The sequence below is a fragment of the Symsagittifera roscoffensis genome, chromosome 7 (assembly GCF_963678635.1).
Source record: "Symsagittifera roscoffensis chromosome 7, txSymRosc1.1, whole genome shotgun sequence".
Lineage (NCBI taxonomy): Eukaryota > Metazoa > Xenacoelomorpha > Acoela > Convolutidae > Symsagittifera > Symsagittifera roscoffensis.
This window is the reverse complement of record NC_087068.1, coordinates 27,814,444-27,835,786: the sequence shown is the minus strand read 5'-3', so window position 1 is coordinate 27,835,786 and position 21,343 is coordinate 27,814,444. Positions and strand designations below refer to the sequence as shown.

General features: G+C 35.0%; 1 protein-coding gene across 5 annotated transcripts in view; it reads left to right on the top strand.

Moving 5' to 3' along the window:
* LOC134851661 (SH3 domain-containing kinase-binding protein 1-like) overlaps positions 1-21,343 on the top strand; it is a 68,177-nt gene that overhangs the window by 32,510 nt on the left and 14,324 nt on the right. For 3 of the 5 annotated variants that reach the window (XM_063867843.1, XM_063867842.1, XM_063867839.1), the window contains exons 8-14: positions 5,118-5,278; positions 5,702-5,860; positions 9,670-9,829; positions 14,588-14,602; positions 15,629-15,820; positions 18,045-18,170; positions 18,453-18,760. In XM_063867843.1, coding sequence (XP_063723913.1) covers positions 5,118-5,278; positions 5,702-5,860; positions 9,670-9,829; positions 14,588-14,602; positions 15,629-15,820; positions 18,045-18,170; positions 18,453-18,760 — 1,121 coding nt within the window. The remainder of the gene's footprint in view (positions 1-5,117; positions 5,279-5,701; positions 5,861-9,669; positions 9,830-14,587; positions 14,603-15,628; positions 15,821-18,044; positions 18,171-18,452; positions 18,761-21,343) is intronic. The other 2 variants (XM_063867840.1, XM_063867841.1) reach the window with 2 other exon arrangements.

Genomic DNA, 21,343 nt, shown 5'->3' with positions numbered 1-21,343 from the left:
TAAATGGAATTTATGTTTTGTAATCTTTCCGTTAATACACGGTTATTTTATTTTTTTTGTGAATTTATGGCCACTCGATGGTGAAAATTAGATTTTTGTACGGAGGCATCTTTTTGCTGGCTGCCCACTACTTTCCACATAATTTGGTGGGCTCCGCTGAAATAGGATCGGATACCGAAATGCCATCCTTCAACAGCATTTATTGTTCTAGCAATGCCACTCATGGCCGCATCTTGCTGGTTCCAGAACGAGGGTGGGAATAAAGATTCACGGTTTGGCACAATGCTTTTTATATAAGTAGAGCCGAAGGACAAACACAACTCGTCAATTTTCGCAATTTTTTCCGGTTTAAACAATTTCTGTCGCGTACAATCTGATCTTCCTGAACTATTATATCATAACAATTGCCGATATTTTCTTTTTTTATTTGCAAGGGAAGGCGGCATTTTTAGGGCCTACGCTAAATCGTGCTTCGTTACGTAGGTCACTTTCAGACCCAATTCATTTCTTTTCTCATGTAACTGTGGGAGAGATGGGAAAAACAATCCGATAAATGCGCTTTGGGGAATTTTTCAAAAGACTAAATAACAGCTTAATCCGATAAATGTGCTTCGGGGAATTTTTTGAAGAACTCATTAACAGCTTGCTCAAAATCGAACAAAGTTTTTTCAGGCTGGCAGTTGGGTGCTTAATCAATCAACTCCTGCAAGAAGCGATTGTAGGTTTTTTCGGTTTTGGTTGGGAAGGAAGGCGTTCCCGTCAAATTGTTATGAAATATTTACAAAATTGTCGATAAGAGTCTTAAGTAAATTAGGAAGCCTCATTTTAGCATTTTAACTAAGATAAACCAAGTTTTTAAACATGATGCGTGCGTTTGTTGTAGGATTAACTTTGGTGTGACAAAAGTAAATTTAGAGTTCATACCGCTTTAATTCTTGTAGTGAAATGATAAGGTGTTAAAATGTACGGTGTTAAACTGGAAAATAGTAATTAAAGTGTTGTGGATTTAAATTGCTTAGTAGTGAAATGACTAGGTGTTAATTGGCTGGTATTAAATTGTAGGACACCTAATTTTATAATTGAAGCCATCCGAAAAAGTGGTCAAACCGCGCAAACAGATTTAGCATCATTCAATTTTGTTTTCGAAGTTTCTTTTACCGCCTTCTCCAGACGGCGAAGAAACAATGACTCGAACTTTTTTTTATTTTTTTTTGCTGTTGGAACTTGGTGCTACTTGCACAGCAATCAGGTATTCTTGTTTCTTCTTTTCTACTGGCAAAATCAGATACCACAAACAATCATAAGAGGGCTGCAAGAATTTATTTTATATATCATATTAAAGCACTTGCAAGCCTGATTCGATGTTTTTCAAAAAAAATTCTTAAGTTTTCTCAGTATCATGAAAACACGCTCGAAGTTATAGACTTAGTTGTGTTTAAAAATTGAGGGTCTCTTCACATTAATCTCTTCACATATATTTACATGGGCGCTCCACTATCTCGCCATGGTTAAGCTTTTTCAACGTATTATCTCGCCATGTTTAAGCTATATCGTATATTGCAATGGTTAAGATTTTTTTTTCGATTTTCCAGTTTAAATTCAATGTTTATTTTACCAAGTTTGAAATTACCAACCCACTATTGGGATGCTGTCATGGCTTCCCCAGGTGTTGCGATTTTGGCCTCCATATATGAGTTACCAAATCGTTTTACTTTACGACATACGGCAATGTTCGAGATTTTTCAAAAGTTTCCAAAAAAGTAACTTGAAAAAATTTCACAAAATATGAAATTCTCAACCCTGTAGTTGGGAGCTGTCAGGGTACTCTCAGTAGTTGCGAATCTTGCCGTCGAATCTCACTTCTCAAATCCTCGTAGTTTTCGAGATATGACGTTTGTTATGATTTTTTCAAAAATTTTCAAAAAAAAAAAACAGATTTCAAAAAATTCGAAAGTTTTGTGAAGTTCTCACTCCTGTTATTGGAAACTGTGAGGGTACTCTCAGCCTCTCAATATGACTGCTCAAATCCTTGTTCTTTGGAGATATGATGGTTTTCAGGATTTTTTCTAAGTTTTTCAAAGGAATTAGATATGGAAAAATTCACAAAATTGAAATTTTCTTCTCTATACTGAGGGTCTGTCACGGTACTACCAGGAGTTGCAATTTTTTCCTCCAAATGCGACTGCTCTAATGCTTTTTATTTCCGAGATGTGACGTTTGTAGTGTTTTTCTTAATTGTTCAAAGAACTTAGATTTAAAATTTTTCGTATGTTCCCATCTGATGTTTTATCAGGGCACTCCCAGGGGTTGCGAGTTTTTTTTTAAGTATGACTGCTTGTATCCTTGTAGTTTTTGAGATATGACGTTTTTATGATTTTTTTCAAAAAAAATTTCAGAAAACCTAAGTTTTTCAAAATTTGTGGAATTCCTAACTCTGAAGTTGGGGGCTGTCAGAGTACTCTCAGGAGTTGCGAATCGTGCACCCAAATATGAGTGCTCAATTTTTTGTAGTTTTCGGGATATGGCACTTTCCGTGGTTTTTCAAAAATAAAATTAGAAAACTTTAATTTGAATTTTCTCAAAATTTGAAGTTCCCGACCCTGTGTAATACTTGTGTTTTATCAGGGTACACTCAAAGGATGCTAATATTATTTCCAATATATGCCGTTTTTATGAGTTGTCATAAATTCGAAGCACCGGAGGTGCGTTACATGCTAGTTTCTTTTTAATTCTAAAGTTTTAAAGTTTTTTATACTTTGTTAAGCCTTAACTTAATCCTTTAAGTTGACTTTTAGTCTTCTTCCAACCTGCATATATAACGAAAAAGATTTGAAAAAATCGAAAAAAAACGGAGGAAAATATTATATGCAACAATCTGTGCTACCTGCACAGTAACTGAATCTTCTTGTTAATAAATATGTTTCTGTATCAGAAAGCCCTATGAAATCTGTGATTGTTCGCCGTAATGCAGTATTAGCGAAGTTGGTTTAGGATGGATGAAAATAAATATTCGGTGCCATTTTCTTGTGTGGTAAGAGAAATGCTTTTGTTTTTGAAGATGTTCTGCGACTGTTTTTTTATGTTGCATATGGTTTTTAGATACAATATAAATGCTAAGTGTCATTGAACCAAATTGTTCCACAAACAATTTTTGTTTTCAATTAAATTTTTTTTTGCTTTGTTTTTACAAATTTGACTGTGGTCGGAACTTTCTGTGCTTCTTGTTTACACTAGTGAAGTAGCAAGCGTAGTGTATTAGCATGACAAATTTACCATAACTAAGATATGTAGCCTTGGAAAATTCATAGCATCTGTCCTCTGCTTTACTTGTGACTAGAGTTTGCACATCGTTAAGCGTCCGTGGCTAAAAGGGAAGACGTGAAACTCCAAATCTCGAGTCGCTGGTTCGAACCTATTACTAATTCGAGTCGTTTTTTTACTTTTTTATTTTAATTTCCCTTCATGGAGCTGCTTTTTTGTCGTTTTCTCGATGATTTTTCGAAAGCGGAGTTTCGCCTCTGTGTTAACATAACGTGCCACTTACCAGTCACTGGCTTCTCTTGTCAAATTTTCTTTATATTTTCTTTGTTTAATTCCTCCTCCTTCCGAACGACATAGAAATCTGATTTGCTTCAACTAATTTTTTAATAGGATTACTTTGCAGAACGGAACATGCTAATTTCGAACCAACTGCAACCTACGCTTGTCAGTGTCCGAGATCCTAATTGACAAAAAATGATATGAATTTTATCCATTGTCTGTTTAGCTGGCCATATGGAAGGAGATGTCTAAACTAGATTATTTTCAGAGCTTGAAGTTACATGCGTGGTTTCTAAGTGTCTTGACATAGATATATGTATGTATGTTGCGGTTGCGACGAACGTTTCTATAGCTTTTGCTCTGTAAACAAAAAAAATATTGCTTCTTATTGCAACTAACCAACAGAATAAGTAACTAACTTATCGACGTAATAAGTTACTCACACTCAGAAATAATAAGCAACTGACCAAGTACTAATCCTTCCATTTCACTTCAGATAGTTATTGATTGTCTAGAGACGTCTGATGCTCTGATGTTACATCCCTTGGCTGTCCTTATCTGTATATAGAGCGTCCCTAGAGCAACATTTGTCCCAGAACCAAATATTCACTACATTCTCTGCTCGACAACTGCTTGTCTATCAATTCGCGAAACATGATTTGACCTTCAGATTATTTTTGCCCCTAATCATCAATCTCTAGTGTTTTGTGGCAAAAATTTGTTACGTTCTTTCCAATAATCATGGAGAAGCAGTTTTGCGTTCAAGTTTTTCGGGTCTAATAGCAGTTATTTGTCAGTCAAAAGAAAGGAATTGGTGTTCTATTTGGACATAAATTATTGAGAAGTATTAGTTATTGTCAGGAAGTACATTAGTTTTTTTTGCGTTCTTTTGCTTCTAATTTGTTAGGAACTTACCTCCAAATTTGATTCCTTTCATAACTGAGATGTATAGCTAAGGATTAATCGACTTACCAATTATTCACTGCTGTGTAAACTAACATATCGGTGCAAGGTTCTCTAGCGATTAGCATTACCCTTAATTGATATCCCGCGGCTTTCACGCTTCCGGTTTTCAATTACAATTTACCTTCTTTTCTATGTTCTAACCTTTCTGATACTGGAGTTAAAGCGAAACTTAATTAGTTGGTATTGGCTGTTTTTATCCTGTGAAACGTCTACATAGCGTCGGTAAGTCAGTGGAATCGTTTTATTGTGAAATGAACTTACCAATTGGAAAATAAAATAAACTGATGTTTAGCTTCCAAAAATAACTTTTTCTAGCTGAAAAAAAAAACATTTGCCGTATATTTTCGGTTAACATTTATCTCGAGCTCTAAAATAAAAACTAACTGCTGTATATGTTTTCACAACTTATGAAATAATAGTTAACTTATTATTTAGTAATAAATAATAGTGAGATTTTTGGCCGCAAAAAAGCTTTTGTATAAAAAATTTATTAACCAGGACTCATTTTTTTCCTGTACCCATTTTAAGTGAACCTGTGAACATACTATGTAACAAAACTATAACATGCAACCGGGTATGACGCAGTGTTATCACGTGTGCGTCTTGTGCAGCAGACGGAGAATCAGCTGTGGTGATGACGTCATCATCTGGTGAGAAGAAGTTTGTGGTGAAGCACAAGTACGAGGCAGCTCAGAAAGACGAACTGACTCTCAAACCGGGAGAGATTGTGGTGTTGGTGGAAGACGTGGAACCTGGATGGGCCCACGGAAAAGTACTTTTTGTCAACATTTTTACCTTACTTTTTTCGAAACTGTATTTCATTTTATGTTATCATCCACGATGTTTCTCCATTTTTTCATTATTTATTTTCTTTTATTAGGAAAAGGTTGGTGCGCCACTTGAGCTTGTTACGGATAAAAATCCTTCAGCCTTTTCACAAGTCCGCTCAATTTTCAATTTATTAGTTCAATACGTGATTCATAGAGAAAACAAGGATCGCATTTGATTGGTTATAACTAATTCGCTCACATTTTTGTTCACTCCTTAATTAGGTAAAAACTAATAAACGGTTGCTCTTTCCGTAAAAATATGATGACCTATGAAAGTATTTTGATGTCCATATTGAATTTAAGGTCGAATTTGGTTTGCAGGCATACAATTTTTCTTAATTCGCAGAAGATCGTTGTTATTTTAGCTGGTGTCTAATGGAAAAACTGGTCTTTACCCAACAAACTTTGTGGTTGCCTTTGACGAATCCCCGAAAAGTGCCTCTGCGAGGTCATCTAAGAAGTCGGACTCGTCTTCCAAACACACTTCAAAGAAAGAATCCGATCAACACAAACAAGATTTGAGAGTAAGCAAATTTATTAAGTTGATATTTGTAAAATCAGTGATTTTCCAGGAAACAATTTTTAGAACTTCAGATTTGCGACCATTATCAAAAGGGGAGTGAGCGTTTTCTTACGCGCGATTTATATCTGTTACTTCAAGGCAGGGTTTTAGCTGTTTGTAAGTGGCATAATGTTAAAGAACTTGCCGCCGGGATTCCGGATTTAGATTCCAAAAAGATATTAAAAAATAATAGTTTGTCGAACAGCTGGTCTAACTTTTTTCTCGTCAAAATGATTATGTTTGTGTATAGTCACTGGTGACTTATGTCCTCGCATTAGCAGTAGCGTGCTGGAGGGGGGACTGCCCCCCTCCCTCAGAAGTTGCCAAATTTTTCCAAAGGGTCCCTCCTTTGGTATAACTTTACATCCATTTTTGGCTGACCAACCTCAAAATTTTTTTGAAGGCGCTTTTCTGATTTTTTGGTCAAAATTTTCGTGCGGCGCAGAAAATTTTTGGAAAAATAGGTTCCTTATAGTATGTTCAGAGAGCTCGGAAAACCAAACTGGTCGACCTAAAAAAAAAGGTTACAAAATTTTTTCGAAAAGTTTTGTGCTTCTAAAAACTTGCTTCAAACCACCAGCGTTGGCGCACAAAATTTGGCCAGAGCAGGGTCTTTCAAGAAAATCAAATTGGTCGACCTAAAAAAATGTCGAAAAAGTTTTCGAAAGCTTAGCTTTTGAAATCACGCTTCGATTGAATGACTGCCTTCTATCAGTATGATTTCGTAGTCTTTATTTTCTGTATCTAAATATAGCTATTTTGCGTTTGGTTATGTTTCGGTTCTTTAGAGAGTAACTCTTTTTGAAATCCCTTTGCGACCGAATGAATGATTTTTATTAGTGTGTGAACAAATTTGTTTCTTGATCACCTGTCTTTTCTTCAAATTCCAACCATTTCGAGCTGATACTCCTTTATGAAAGAATTTAGTCCTATATTTTTGCATTTTAAATTTGGTTGAGAATTTTTTTTGAAACGTTTATAATCGGTATTCTTTAAGCTATCAGGGAAACTTTTTGCCTCAACTATTGAGTTTTTTGGCCGTTCCTTGCTGGAATTTGACTGCTATTCATTTAACGGAGGATACCAAATTTGTTCGTCATTAACAATAAACAAATAATATTTCGTTTCTTTTAAATCTATTGCATAACTTCGAATTTTAATTTATCAACCATGGATGATAGATGTGGTTCTTCATATAATCTCTCGAATGGTTTCCTTTCTTCTCTCAGTGGGATCCGATCGTCCACGCATGGATACAGAATTCCACGAAACTCATCAGCCTATGCTCTCTACCAAACCTTTCAAGTAATTGTTTCGACCACTCTCGAAAGAGTAGGAAGCACTATGACACGAAGTGTTTTTTGGTTAAATTATATTTATTCGTGATCCGATTTCCAAAAAAAAATATTTTGATAAAATTGTCTCAATTTTGCTGCATATCCTTGGCAATTTAATAGCAACTGTAACTGCTTTATTGGTGGCTGGTGTTAGTAAATTTTCAAGCAATCGTGATGCAGATGCAAGGGCGTGAGACTCTTTGCTTCTGTATAATAGTTTGTAATCATGTATACTATCAATTACCAAAATAAATGATCTGGCTGTAAAACTTGTCAAACTTATCAGAAACTGACATGAAAAAAATTCAAACCGCAAAATTAAGTTCCTAAGTTTTTCAATAATTTGTGAAGGCGCTTATATAGCGCGTGTGGTTTTAAGTCATCATTTTTTTCAGGAAAATCATTTTCAGGCTCAATATTTTTCGGGATTTTTCTTTTGGTTTTTGTTATGATCAATTCAAATTCATTTGTTAAAAGTGAGACAAATTGCGCTTTCTAATTGCGAAAGCTCAATTGGTGCGTAACAACTTGAAGGTTTTTTTTTGGTTTCCACTTGGAGCTTATTTTTTTTTAGAAAACTTGAATTATCGGATTATCGATTGTTCGCCCATTTTTCTCAGCATTGTGCAAAGCTTGGAATGTCTACTAAGCATCATTGTTAATGTAAGTTCAATTATAATTAAAATTCGTTCTGTATCTTATATGGTTTGTTAACTTATAAATATTTTAAAAATTTTGCTGAAATTGGTTCGTTTTATGCTATATCGAACAAAATGCATTTTGCGTCGACTTAAATGCAAAACAAAAAAGTATTGTTATGATTCTATGTGTTTGCAAGAATGGGGCGTATAAACTTCGAATTTCAAAATTTTCCTTGACATTTTGTTTTTGGCTCACATGGAGTCTATCCAAGTTTTGTCGGCTTTGTTGCCGCTCGGTAACTGATTGTGACTGGATACTTGATTTATTTAAAAAATTGTAAATTATTTCATAAAAGAATTTGACTTGGTTTCTTCCTTCTTTCTCTCTGTCTGCCTATCTACAATGCTATCTTTGTGTTCTATTGCAAGTTTTGACCTACTTTTTCCCCATAAAGTTAATAATGTTAAGTTTCCTTGGGTTCTTGGACCCTGTTTCAATATTCTATTGGATTTAGTTTAAAATGAGCTGGAAAGATTTTTTCTTTAGTTTTCGGCTCCTATTGATAAACTAAAATAGAAAAGAGTTAAGCTTTTTACCCCCATTACAAACTGACCCGAGAGTGTTTTAAGTCTTTGTTAATTTGATTTTTAGGCAGTTCGTGTTGATTGACGTTTTTACAGTTAAATTACTTTGTTCACAGGTTTCATCTACTCCTGTTGGTACTTTGGTTCTTAATTAATTCAATAATCTTACTTTCTCCGGAACACTTAGTACGGAGGTAACAAATTTGCCTGGGATTGCAAATGTCCTGGGTTCGAATCTGACAGGATCTGTTTTTTTTACAAACGAGAAATATTTCAAAAAATTGTCGGCTCATGATTTCTTTGCCTATGTTTTGTCAGCTTAGTTGCCACATCTTTTTGTCGTATGCAGTTTTCATTCTAATTATTTTCTATTTTTTCATTTATTCCTGCAATTTGTAATCCTTGACTTCGCATATTTTCCTTTTTTGTTTTTTTTTCCGCTTCAACAATTTTCCGGCCTTAATGATTTCGTCGTAAAATTTATCGGCTGACTAGCCTAATTTTGGATCGCTCGAGGGAACCATAATACATTTGCTTTCCTCCGGATCGCACAAAGCGCTAAAAATTTCACCATAGAATTTATAGTTCAAAGTTTGTCATGACAACATTTTTATTTTCGCTTCATAATTGTTTTTGAATTTTCATTAAACGCAGTCGACTGTGTTTCTGGACATGTTTTCTTCTAGACAAGTTATGGATAAGTTTTCTCTGTGTTTAAAAATCGAAGTACTGAGAATTTTGATAATTACTTTAAACACAGCAAAAAAGGTGTGAAGTGTTCTGGGTCACGCCTGGCTTCGACCTATGTCCTTGTGTGTGTTTAAACTATGTATAAAGATAGCTAATGAAGTAAATTAAAGAGAAATAGAATGGTTCGGTTGCTAGAAAGACAAATAAAACTTTAGTAGCCTTTTTTATTTCCTTTCGTTTGGTTTATAGCAATCATTTTATTGGTCGTTTGCGAGTCCAATAATTCTTGCTCATTCAATGAAACAATTGCAATACAAGAGGTAATGCTTAACAATAAAAGAAGAAATGAAGAAATGCTTAACAATAAAAGAAGAAATGCTTAGAAGTTACCGAACTATTTGTTTTAAATTCAGTACGTGATGATTTTTGGCGCTGTTGAATACTTAGCCGTTTTTGGCTTTGTCGGACACTTCATTGTTTGACTCTCCCTGTTTAACCTTGACTTAACTTGGGTTCAGGTGGATCCCTCTGACGACGAGTTAGACGGTGGGGCTGTATTGGTCGGATCAGCCAAGGACATCCCTTCATCCAACTCTGGAAAGAATCTGAACAAGAGCAAAAGTGCCAGCCAGTCGTCTCTAGATGATATTCTAGACGACACTAGTTCTCCACAAGGAGGTAAGGGGAAGAATACATCTAGGCTCAGCTAAATTATTTAAAAAATATGAGTAACAATTCATTGGCTAGTTAGTGCCTTCTTTCAATTGAGAGGAAAATTTTGTCTCACTTATAAATTGCCCAATATCTGCAATTGAGCAAGCTATGTTGACTTCAATAGTGGCATGCATTTAACGCTTTATGCAAAGTTGTGAAAGCTCGACAATTGTGAAAGCACCAAGGCCGAAAATTTTATTATATTATTACACTAGCCAGCTTGCAAGCCCTGTGTACTAGTACGAACCTCCTTTTTTTCCCAACCTAACTCGCAAATAAGGCTCAGCTAAATTTAAGAAGCAGTTTGAATTTGGTGGCACTTTTGCTATAAGCACGATTTGTAGCATTGGGAGTTACATGGAATCTGTTTCTGCTTTATTTGTGGCTAGTGTTTGTGAATTAAGCGTCCGCAGCTGAGTAGTTAGAGCCTGAGACTCATAATCTCTAGGTCGCATGTCGATTCCGACACGTAGCGAATTTTAATAAATTCGAGGCTTATTTCTTCTTTTCCTTCATTTTATAAAGCTGTTTTTGTCCTGTTCTTGTTGGTGTTTGCGAAGCGCAGCATCGCCTCTGTATACATCCCGGCTCTTTTCCAAACACGACCCATATTTCGAATTTCTTTCTGTTTTCCCGACCCATATCCCATATTTTCTGTTGTCTTACGTGTTTTTATGGTTAAATGCGTGATTTGACGATGTAAGGTATATAAATATTTTCACACTATTTCGTTTGTTCAAAATGCAAAAGTTTAATGCGACAGCGTAAATTTGGTATTTCAAAACCGAAATTCAAATGTGGGGGTATGATTTGTCACCTGTCTTCTTGCTGTTAATTATTTGTCCAAATGATCTGAAACGTTGCATGTTACTTTCACTGCCGAGCTTTAGCGAGTATATTGTACTTGTTTGAACCTTTTTTTTCCCAACCTAACTCGCAAATAAAAGTGCTCATTTAGTGGCAGTAGGAGGTGAGATTCTTTCTCTCGAGGTCGCTGAATCGATTCAGTCGTCTTGCAAAAGTGTTACTGATTTGAGGCTTACTTCTTTTTCTATTTTTGCATTATAGAGCAATTTTTTCGTCGTTTTCTCGCTATTGTTTGTGAAGCACAGCTTCGCCTGTATCTAAGTACATGTACTGTGTTGATCACTGTTCATAAACTATTAAAGATTGCGCGAAAAGAAGGGCGTAATTTAGGAGGCAATGACTCATCTGATGGTTTTGTTGTGTGATTCACTCATATGTATGCAATACTTATTTTTTGACGGAAATTATAAAAAGCAGCTTAAAAAGCAAACAGAGCTCATTGCTAGAAAACAGACAAACAGAGGTCATTATTAGAAATCAGTCAGTTTTTTTTCGTGTTTTATCTTAACCTTGATGCAAAAAATGCCAGCTTTTTAATCAAAACTTTCTCGACTCAAAACACAGCACGATAATCAACGAAATTCAGTAAAAGTTAAGCGATTGAAAAAAAAAACAAATCTGAAAAATTGAACACTTTTTTTGAATCGAAGAGTTGAAGAAGAAAAAGTTGTTGAAGTGTATATGGAATTTCAGTCCGTTTAAAAAGAAAAAAACAATTTGGCCTTAGAAGACATTATTCCTCAATTTACGAGTTTTCCTCAAAAGAAATAATCAGATTTTCATTGATCTACAAATGAACCTTATATATCGAGTCCGTTTACTCGATTCCTGTTAACAGCAAATTGAATTGTCAATATAATTTTAGTCCGTTTAAGAAGTAAAAAAAAATTAGCCCTAGTCGACATTAATCTTCAATTTTACATGGAAAAATTACCCGATCCGATTGATCTGTTATTTCATTTGTGAAAGAGACATCAGTTTTCTTCAGTTTAACAAATACTCCTCATTCTTCAATAATCAAAATTTGAAAAGTAAAAATTGAAGTTATCAGGTTCATTATTGTTGTCATGTTTCTTATGTTATTTTACAGTTTTACTCAAATAACAATTCAAATCAATGTCCAGCCACAAATTGGTTCTTGACAAATTCAATGAGCCAAACAAGCAAGCTCTTGACACAATTTATTTTGATTTTTATGATCAAAAAGAAGATTGCGGGAAAATCATTCAAGTTATCACAAAAACAAAAGAGTTCTATCAAGCGTGAATGAGGACCTACAACAGAGGCAACCAGCTAGACTGCCAACGCCAAGATTCGCGAGTTTGATTCTCCCGATAAATTCTCAATTCTCCCGATGACTCCCAGAATTTGACGTGTAGTATGACGGCTCGCATAACGGAAACCATGCCAAATGACTCCAATATTTACTCTTCTTTAATAGACAGTAGCACAGAAGAGAAAATAAAGGTTTCGAGTAAATATTTATCAGCTGAAATTAAGTGTTTTGATGTCCACGATCGCACCAATTCCATCCTAGTCTCACTTGGGCCAAACTATGATAATGTGATTGCGTTTGCAATCAAACTTTAAACTGATGAATTAAATTACCAATAACGCCTGAATTGATTGTGGTATGCGAGACACCTCCAATTTAAAAATAAAGAGGAGGGAAATTCTAAGGTTGAATTGTATAATGATCATCTGAACGATACGTTAAGTAGCAAACCAGGTTTTCAGTTGCTTTAACTCAATGCAGTGATTAGAAATATCACTACTGGAACTTTTTTAGTTTGGGATAGCTTTCTTCTTATTGATGATCATCTTGTACTATCGGTGCCCAATTGCCTTTCTCCTTTTGTATGCAAGTACTCGAACAATCTGCCTCGATCAAAAAGTTTACAATTTTAAAAGTCGCACTTCAAATAGTTCCGTTAATTGCAACCACCCCTATTCACCGCCCGGTCATCATAACTTTAGCGGGCAAAAAAAATTACCGTATAATCATATGAGAGGGTTAGTTTAATTGATTAAGTGTGTTATTTAATTTTAATTAGATTAAATCTGTTTTTAGTCCTAACTAGCATCTCTGTTATCATTTGTGAAACTGAACAATAAGTAACCTTCCATACATTCAATAAAAAAAATTAAAACTTATTTTATAGTTTGTCACATTTTTTTTTTACTAATAATTGTTACTTAGTGCCTCGACCTCGTCTCTCAACCTCACTTCTATTCATAATTTTTTGCCTCTAAAGATCGCTGTATGTAACTATTTTATAACTAAGTTCCTATTTAAACACTTCTATTTTGTTTTAAATACAACGACTGAATTTGTTGTATTTAAAACAATCGTTTAAATCGTTCATGACCTCTCTTGGACAAATAAAAATTTAGTTCTTCTATCAGGTGATATTCTGGGTCAACCAATGAACTATAATAACATCACAAAACACTGGTCAACTAAATAATCAACATCAAACTCTTACATTTTAACTATAGATGCTAAGCAAGGAAACGTTCAGATCTGATTATAATAGTGAAAACATTTGACGAAAACTTAATTTTCGTCTTCGCGCAAACTTTGCTCAACGAGTCAAATGAGCAGCTTCTGTGGATGATAGTACAAATTACATTGCTTTTTGATGTGCTAATTCTTAAGAAGCCAGCGAAAAAATCAAAAAATGGTGTGGTTAGGCTCTTAATACTCAAAATACTCAATCCAAGACTGCGGCAAGATCTGAACACTGCTTAAAAATTGCGCTAGTATCTGGATGAAATTCAAACCCATTTCTGTAAAAGACGCTTTTGAGTATACCATATAGTCCTTGCAAAACAAGTAAAGATGAATTTTTTAATGAACTTGCTAAATCAATTGACTATGCGCAATACAATTGCAATTTAATCTTAATTTAAGATCAACGCATTTTAAGGATTAAAGTTTGAAATAACCTAATGCAGACGAGAAAGAGGCATTTGATATAATCCTTGTTCCTTAGAATCTTGACGTTACTAACTAAACAGTACCCACTCTTTTTAAAAGCCTAAATGACTATGTAGTAAGGTATCTATGCTGAGAGATCAATCAAGTAAATCAATGGTATTCAGGCCATCCATCAAAACAGGGCTCTTAGCCGGAAGCTTAAGTTCAGTTTTTGAAATTGTGGCTAAAACTTTACCAACTGAACGCAAAATCTACGATAAAGAATTTACACAAGAAGAGTTTAAATCAAACCTCTCTAAAATTAACTGGGTTAGCTTTAAAGCAAAACGATCTTGAATCAATGTGCAATATATTCTCCGACACCATTGTACTAAATTTTAACAAATGTGCTCCTCGAAAAGCAACCTTCATTCGTAACGATAAACCCAGATGGAACTTCCAGGTTGAATATTTCATATCGCAACGTTTCAGCTCAAGAAAAACTAAACGTGAAAAATGGAATATCATCAATGATACTAGAAACTCGAAAAATCAGCGAATCATGTTTCTCTTTTGGAAAAATTTCAAGTTAGTAAATGTGGTTTGATAATTTTTTTACTTCAGGCTGCGTTTATGATAAAGTATCAATATCCCAGCCCTTTTAATTTATTTATCATTTTTGCTATTATTTGCTAGGAAATCAAACGTGATCATGGTCTACTACTTAATATGTGTTTGGCGCGAATTGCTTTCTTTGAGTCTTTCAAATGCAGCAGTTGAAACATGTGTTGAATATTTTTTGAATAACTCATTTTATCGCTCTTCTGCTGAGTGCTGTTTCGTTTTATCTGTTAAGATACGCGAATCTCAATATTATGGTTTTTAATTTTCTGAAGTTTTCTGACAGAAGTTGAAATATTTAAACCTGAATTTAGACAGCCGCAAAGCAGGTTGGTTTGTTTATCAGCCCAATGCTTTGATCATGATTCTTTTTATTCTAACCACTTACGGAGTTGGATGAAACTATGGCATATGGCGGTGTTAAGCGCAAAACCACGTACCCCGAAGAACACTTGGAGGATGTCAATTTATGTATCATTTTAAATACTAAACCCTTTCTCGCATGTTTGGGTTCAAGAAAAGATCTTAGCATTTTCATTTTCAAACTGAATTTCATTTAGTTTTCAAACTAAATTTCAACTGATATTGACTCCTTCAGTACCGAACTTTTTTTTGGAACTTTTGTTCCTTTATTTTGCCGTTGACATCTATTCTTAGCTTAATTCCAAATCATTACTGATTTACAAGAAATTGGTAGAAAATTTTTGAAAATTTCATGTAGCACAGAATGTTCCGACCAGTCTTTAAAAAGTTTCAAATTATACAACTGTGTAGTGTGATAAAAGGATCTGAACGAAAAATGAGAACTTAGGCATTTTCGACAGTCTTTAAAATAGGAAAATTAGAGCACAGTTTTTATGGTTCGTTGCTGCTTTTGTGTGGAAAAAGAACTAAAAACAAACCCGAATACTAAGTTCCTCTCCTTTTTCAATATTCGGAACAACAAAGTTTCAATTTTTATATATATGTTTCTTCCATAATTACCGTGGTGGGAACATTATCTGCTACTTGCTCTGCAACCGGCTACGAATGCTTAAAAATGAACTAAGATTGCTCGATTCTATCTCAGCTCTTAGTTTTGACCTTTTCACTTATCCTGTTCATTTTGGCTGAAATAAAAAATGTGTAGATTATCACATTTGGGAAAACAAAGTGATAATATTAATTTCATCGATGAAGGTAATTACGCTTGCAACTATCGTGTTTATTCCTGTCTTGCGGATTCGGATATCATGTTCAAACGCTATAATCAAAATTAATCACGCCTGACTGAATAACTATAATCAAATTTTTCACATCTAGCATTTATCAAATGTTACATCTTTCAATAACATCATTTGAAATATACTTTTTAGAAGGTAAGAAACGAAGAGGCATAACCTCAGCTGTAAAGCGACACGCCCAGAAAGTGTTGCCGATATCACATAAACACCATCAGTCGGATATCAGTGTGGACGTCAACTCGTCGGCTAAATCTAGTCTGAAGACATCCCAATCGGGCGAACACATATCCCCCACTTCACACAGCGCGGCCGGCACACCCACAGGTTGGTACTATTTAATTGAACTCTCTGTCATTTAACCTCTCAAAATATACAATTCCATCCTGTATAATACTGAAATCACAGTGTCGCGGTACCATTGTGTAAAGAAACCTTATTTCGGAAGTTTGGACATATTTATTATTAAGTGTTAACGAACAAAGTGATTGTCATTTATTCAGGTCGTGATGATTGACATATTTACGTGATGGACGTGATGGACATATTTTATTATTAAGTAATAACGAACAAAGTGATTGTCATTTATTCAGGTCGTGATTTGTCTGATGATTTTTTCCGGGAGAACACCTTAAAATTTGTTCACGCTCAAATTTGATTGTTCGCGGTTTGATCTGATATCTGTCCAGTTCAACTTCAGTTAATTTCTTTGCTGAAAGGAAGACAACCTCCAGTACGAACAGCAAAAGCGTAAAAGTCACGAAAAACGCAAAGAACTTAGTCCACAAATGGACTTCAATTTTCTGAATTTCCAGAGGAATAAAAATATCACATATTGGTCCAGTCTTCGCTAAAAGGGATGACTTAAAGAAAAAACTGATAGTCGTGAAAAATTTTTAAGAGCCTGCAAAGAGCTTTAATTTGATATATTTTTTCTTCGAAATTTGCAGGTTTTTTCTACACTTCCAACCTATCTGTTGGAAATGTCTTTTGATAGAAGGGATTGTTAGCTGCTAAAAAAATACGTTTTTCAACTGGACTGTTGGTCAAGTCCTCAAATTGTGAGAGTCGAAACTAAAAACCAGGGGACGGGCGTTTAATTGGTTTAAAAATTCTTTCATTTTTTATCCTTACACTTGCGACTGCAATTGTTTTGTAATCGAAAATTACTTTTTCCATTAAACAGTTTTTTCTTGAAAAAATTGGCAAGAAATGGAGTTTGTTTCGTATTTTTTACCTGCAATGGGGGTACTTTTCTGCGGATGTCCATAACTTGTAGTGCTGATACAATTGCTTGAGGTTCCAAAGTTCTTGGGTGAGATTTTTGGTCAGATCTTAATTTTTTCTTGTGTTTTTACAGCTTGATGGTTTTTGTCTAAGTTCTTGTCGGCTTAATTTCCGTTCTGTTTTTTTAAGACTTTTCAAAGTTTTTTTAGCCGTTTTCCCCTTATTTCATTTTTTTTGCCTCTTTGGAGCCATTTTTTGTCGGCCGAAAATTGAAAAAAAAACGTATCGTGTCATTACGTAATGTGTCATTACAAACCTTTTTCCTAATCTATATCGCAAACAAAAGTGTTCACTTATTAGAAAATTTCACTGTAGCATTGGAAATTGCATAGCATTTGATCTCTGCTTTATTTTGGGCTAGTGTTTAATCTTATATGTACTAAGAAGCTTCCGTGGTTGTTGTGTGTGTGTGTGTGTGAGACTCTTATTCTCTAGGTCGAAGTTTTGAATCTCAGTCTTAGCCGAATTTTTGCTAATTCGAGGCTTATTTATACTTTTTCGTATTGTAATTTGTAAAGCTGCTTTTTGCCGTGTTCTCGTTAGTGTTTGCGAAGCTAAACTTCACCTTTGTGTTAATAACTGTGGCCTTAATCTATTACTTTTTAGATTAAAATGTGGTTTAACAAAATCAGATGCATCGTTGTTAGCTTAAGTTTTAATAATTTTGTTTGCTTAACTTCTTCGACTCATTTTGTCTAGAGGTAACCACTACGCCTGAGATAGAAAAAATCGTAGGTTCTAATCTGGCCAGGACCTGTTTTTTAGCGGGAAATACTGCGTTCCAACAAAATTGTCAGCCTATTATTTGTTTACTGATGTTTCGTCGATTTGTGGCCACATTACGGATTTTTTTGTGTTGTTAGAAGTTTTGACTCGTAGATAGAAATTTTCACTTGTAGATTTATTCTAAATATGAATTTTTGTAAAAAAAATTTTCTCGGTCTTAATTTCTTCGATTTGTGTTTTGTCGGCAATTTTGTTTCCGGACCTGCTTTCCTCAAATTGAACATCATTTCGTACATTTTGTGAAATTTTTGTTGTAGTTTTTCAAGCGCTATCGTCTTAGTGGCTTAAATGATTTTCCGTCTGATGACTTTCAATGCTACGCTTCGCCTCTGTTTGTGAAAATTGTCGCGTAATATACCTTTGGTCGGCAGGTGTTTGATAGTGAAATTTTGCTAAGATTCAATTTTTTGAGAAAAATGTGCTTAGATTTGTAAGATATTAAGAAGCCGCCAGAAAAGCAGGTAGAATGAATGCTTAGGTAACCAGGCGCCGATCGGTGTTCATAGTACGAAAACAGGGGGACGATTGAAGCCCAGTTCGAAGATGAACAAAAGTATGGAAAGTGTCAACTCCGTGGATGACGAACACGAAAACGTCTCAAGAGGTGCGTTCGACTTTTTATCCATTAATTTGGAGTTTGTCCTTTTTTACTCAAACTATATTAGAGCTAAAAGTAAGAATCGTTCAAGTGGTGTTCAGAGCCAGACGTAAAATTTATTTGGGACAACATTTTTTTTGGATTAAGTGTTCTTTTAATGCCAATGAAACGTGAACATTTGATTCATCTAGAAATTGTTTTCAATAACTCTTATCATAGCGAATATAACACTGTTGGCGCATAAATTTATGTAGAAGCCAGGTTTGACTTATAAAAATCTATTTTCAGGCTCAGCTTCCAGCAATGAGCTCCTTGCAGAAATTGGGACTCCAGGTCAAATTGGATCTACTAGCGCAGATGGTAGTGTAGTGGTATCCCCGGTGGAACCCGGTGTCCTGCTACTCGACAACATGTTTCCAGCTATAGAGATAGACGCCATGCCTACGATGACGCCATCGAATGCAGCCCCGAAACCGAATCTGGGTGTGACGAGAAAAGGTGTTCCCAGGCCGAATAATAAGAGGCTACCGACTAAATCTAAATTGAAGCAAGATGCAGAGAAGGCAGAAAGCGACAGAGCACAGGCGGCTGAAAAAGTAAGATATTCAGGATAAATAATTCTTGTTCCGTGTTATGTATTTTTTTTTGCAAAAACTATTTGTTCATCTCTGCCAACGAAGTGTAATTACTAAAAACGTTGAATTGGGGCCTTTTATCAAGCTCCTAATGTAATTAATTTTGATACATAAGGTGGTGTAGCCACTATTTGTTTCTTGAAATTGTTGTTTCTCATATTAGTTTTTCGCTATTTACGATGCTCTTTAAATGTCAACTGAATGCTATTACGAGATTTACCCATAAGTAGCTTTCGAATTTGTGTGCATCAGAAATATGATTGGTTTTTTCTGAGATAATATAACGCACATTCGCTGCAGTGGCTTTCTCAAATTGGGTAAATTTTATCAAAATAGCACCAATCGTTCAATGTTTGTGAATATCAAAGAGCTTTTACGGGTATATACTTTTTCATTAAAATTCAAAAGTTGAAGTTTTTCTAAAAAAAAACCAGTCAGTTGGCTATATTTTCTGAATTCCACTCAATTTCAATCAATTTCACTAGAAACATTTTCTCAGGCAGGGGCGGATTTAAGGGGGAAGGGGCGGACATCCCCCTTCCCTCAGGGATTCGACCCAAAGGGTCCCCCCTTTGATGCTTTTTAAGAAATCCATTTTTGGCCGACTGACCCTAAAATTTTTCTGAAGGCGCCCTCGGCGCCAATATATACTAATTTTGAGCGGGGAACGCGCGCCGAAAAAACGCGATTTTTTTGTCAAAATTTTTCAAAATGCCCAAAAACTGCTTGACTGTTTTTTCAAAAATTTTTAGCCAAAATAGAGAAAAAACAGCGCTTTGGGAGAGCTCCAAAAATCAATTTGGTCGACCTAAAAAAACAGGTCGTCAAAATTTTCGAAAATTTTTGAAAATTTGCTCCCCCTCGAGAAAATCCTAGATCCGCCCCTGTTCTCAGCCTAACTTTTTGCTCGCGATGAAACGAAAGGACTTTTTATGTGCATGACAGAAATCTAGAGGCCAGCAATAAATCTGCTGAACATTATTTGTTACATTAACATCTCTTCAAATTCAATATGTATATTTTGCAAATTGTCTCATAGTTGTCATAGCGTATGGTATATTTGCTGGTGATTTTCAGTCCAGTTGGTTTAAAGTGTAATTCTCTCATTGAATATTTAGTTGCTGTTTACTACATGTATCCAGTTAGATGAAAAGTATTGAAAGAGAGTAACGCAATTTTTATCGTGCAGTAGTCGTAAAAGGATTTTCATCCTGCATTTATATAATTTGGGTTACTTTATTTTCCTATCTCATACAGCCTTTATATGGATACGTTGGGAAAACTGGCCTTATAATACGTAAATGCTGTAAATGTATCTACTGCATCGCCGATCGAAGTTCATTTTTTTCTAAACGTAAGTTTTCTCTTTTTTTTTTTCTGTCGTAATGATTGTGCTAGTATAGCGATCATCCACATGGTCTTATTTAGGAGTGCGAGTCATAGTCACGCACCCATCGGTAAGTCGACCCTACCCACCAACCCTTTTATTTTTCTAAAAGAGTCTTAGACGTCAAAATATACAAATTTTGAGCGAAAAGAAACGCTCGCCGAAGAAACCGCAAGTTTTGCTCATAATCTTTTTAAAAAAAGCATTGCTGGCAATTTCTCTAAATTTTGCCAGCAGCTGAATTTTCTAGACGATGGACTTATATTTTTCTGTGCTAGGCGAATTTGGAAAATCTCTTTTTGGTATACCTAAATATTTGAAACTGTACCTGTGAGCCTTCTTGACGTGTCCTGTGAATGATTATTTTATTTGCCAGAGCAAGTGTCTGATAACCCGGATTTTGACTTCTTCCGGTAAAAATTGTTCGAGCTTTTTCCGCTAAACAGTCCGTTGATCGAGCCCGGCTCAGACTTGATCTTTTGCCAACTGGAACTTCTCTGATCTGAAAAAAAAAATCGTTTTCGGATTACCGTGTCCGCTAATTGTTCCGATTTTCGTCACGAAAGTAACTGAATATTTCTGCTCGTGGTGGTTTTTTCTTCAGACAAATTTAGAGTAGCCATTTTTGACGGAATTTTTTAAATATCTTTCAAAAGGTATTGTTGATTTGAGCAAAAATTTGAAAAACATTTCACCTGTGATTATTGATTATTTATCTTAAAGTTGTGGGGTTTTATAAATTGCCATTTTGGCCAATTTGGGACAATTAACGCGCGATGTATTTCGCGCTATTAACGCGTAATCGGAGATTTAATCCGTTTTAGAAACTTATTCAACCCGGTTGTTTTTATGAGTCGATGAATGTAAAGACACTTTTCTAGGTCTCGGTCATTTTTTTTTTTATTTTTTAAGAAAAAAAAATTCAATTGCTCCAATAGCTACTGATGTGCATACATGCATACGAATGCTTTCATTAGTGATTTTAGTTTATAAGCAATTTTTGAGTTCAACTCAATTTTTTTCTGCTAAAAGAAAGGTAAACTGCTTTCTCCAATTCAGAAAGCGGAGTTGTTGCGAAACAACATGATCAACTTCTAGTGTCGAAAGTAGATTTTAAGGGAATAACATTTTAGTGGAATAGGTTTTAGTGGAATAGA